At 58.3% G+C, this 1,414-nt stretch overlaps 1 protein-coding gene across 10 annotated transcripts in view; it reads right to left on the bottom strand.

The window, feature by feature from the left end:
- The window catches only part of LCN2 (lipocalin 2), a 14,817-nt gene that overhangs the window by 1,008 nt on the left and 12,395 nt on the right, over positions 1-1,414 (bottom strand). For all 10 annotated transcript variants that reach the window (XM_015594086.2, XM_015594087.2, XM_015594085.2 and 7 more), the window contains 3 exons: positions 700-779; positions 406-525; positions 72-173 (listed from right to left, as the gene is read on the bottom strand). In XM_015594086.2, coding sequence (XP_015449572.1) covers positions 72-173; positions 406-525; positions 700-779 — 302 coding nt within the window. The remainder of the gene's footprint in view (positions 1-71; positions 174-405; positions 526-699; positions 780-1,414) is intronic.

The raw sequence follows: 1,414 nt of genomic DNA, 5'->3' as shown, positions 1-1,414 counted from the left end.
TTCCCTGAAAAGGCAGTATCAGGCCTGGACAGTCCCCACATCCCTTTCTCTTCTCCCCAGTTGGCCATTACCGATTGGGACAGGGAAGAGGATGTGGTCATCGGTGAGGCCCAGGGATTTGGAGAAGCGAACGAAGTCCTCCTTCAGCTCAGGGGTCAGCTCTTTGGTCCTCCCTGTGGTCAAGAAGGCAGGTGAGTGGCCGGCAGATACTCCATAAATATTGTCCAATGCATGAATGAGCCTCAGACCCCCTTACTCACGGAGAGTCTGTGAAAAGCCCTCCCTCCTCCCTGGGGCTCAGAGCAAAGCTGGCACTGGAGGGGACCGCGGGGTCTGGGTCAGGGGTCACACACCCCTTGAGTGTGACCAGGAGCTGGGACCCTCATGCGGTGGGTGGAGACCCACCGTAAAGGGTGATCTTGAAGTACTCCTTGTTTTTGGAAACCTTCTTGAAGAACACCATGGCGAACTGGCGGTAGTTGGTGGCTACCACTCGCACGGTATAGCTCTGCACTTCAGGGTAAGCTGTGGGGAGGACAGTGAGCGGTCAGCCCTGGCTGGGAGGACTGAGCAGCTCCTTTCCCCCCAGCCCTCTACAGGACAGCATCTGTGTGGAGGTGCAGGTGGGTCTGTGTCCCCTCTGGGAGGATCCCGCCCCCAGGAACCCCAATCCCAGGGCCCAGATCACTCAGGGCATACCCTTAATGTTGCCCAGGCTGAACTGGCCGGGTTGGAAACTTGGAACAAAAGTTCTGATAAAGTAGTCACAGTTTTGGTCCCTGTGGGAGCAAGAAATGTGTGGGTGAGTGGGGAGACGCACAGGCTTGGACCCCCCGGGCTGGACGAGGTCAGGGCTGCAGCTGGCGGAGCCGGGATCCTGGTGCCTCGGGTCCAGCCCAGCCCATCCCCCACCGCGGTAGAAGGCTGAGTCTTCTCCTCTGAGCCTATCTTTGGCTGTCCCTGCCAGGGTCTGCCTTGGGCCACCTGACCCTGCTCAGACCCTCCCTCGAGCCCCCACTGCCCTGCCCAGAGCAGACACTCAATGGCTCGGTGGCGCTGCCTGGAGGAGTGGCCCTCTAACTTGGAGTCTGCCAGCCCCAGCTGTGAATACACCACATGACCTTCTGAGGCAGGGTGGCTCCTTCAAGGCCCAGCCCAGAGGCCACTTTCCCAGAAGCCCCTAATGAAGTCCTGGCTAGGGTTCCAGTGACCCTCCTCCAGGACATCCCTGCTCCCTCTGTCTTATTTCCTGAGGACTCTCTCTATCCACCCCCACTACTATCTGCGTGTCTGCGCTGAAGTAACCAATAAATACTGATCTAATCAAGGAAGGACGGAAGGAAGGAAGGAAGGACGGAAGGAAGGAAGGAAGGAAGGAAGGAAGGAAGGAAGGAAGGAAGGAAGGAAGGAAGGA

The sequence above is a fragment of the Pteropus alecto genome, unplaced genomic scaffold (genome assembly GCF_000325575.1).
Source record: "Pteropus alecto unplaced genomic scaffold, ASM32557v1 scaffold67, whole genome shotgun sequence".
NCBI classification, from domain to species: Eukaryota; Metazoa; Chordata; class Mammalia; order Chiroptera; family Pteropodidae; genus Pteropus; species Pteropus alecto.
Note: the sequence above shows the minus strand (reverse complement) of the source record. Positions and strands in the feature narration are given on the sequence as shown.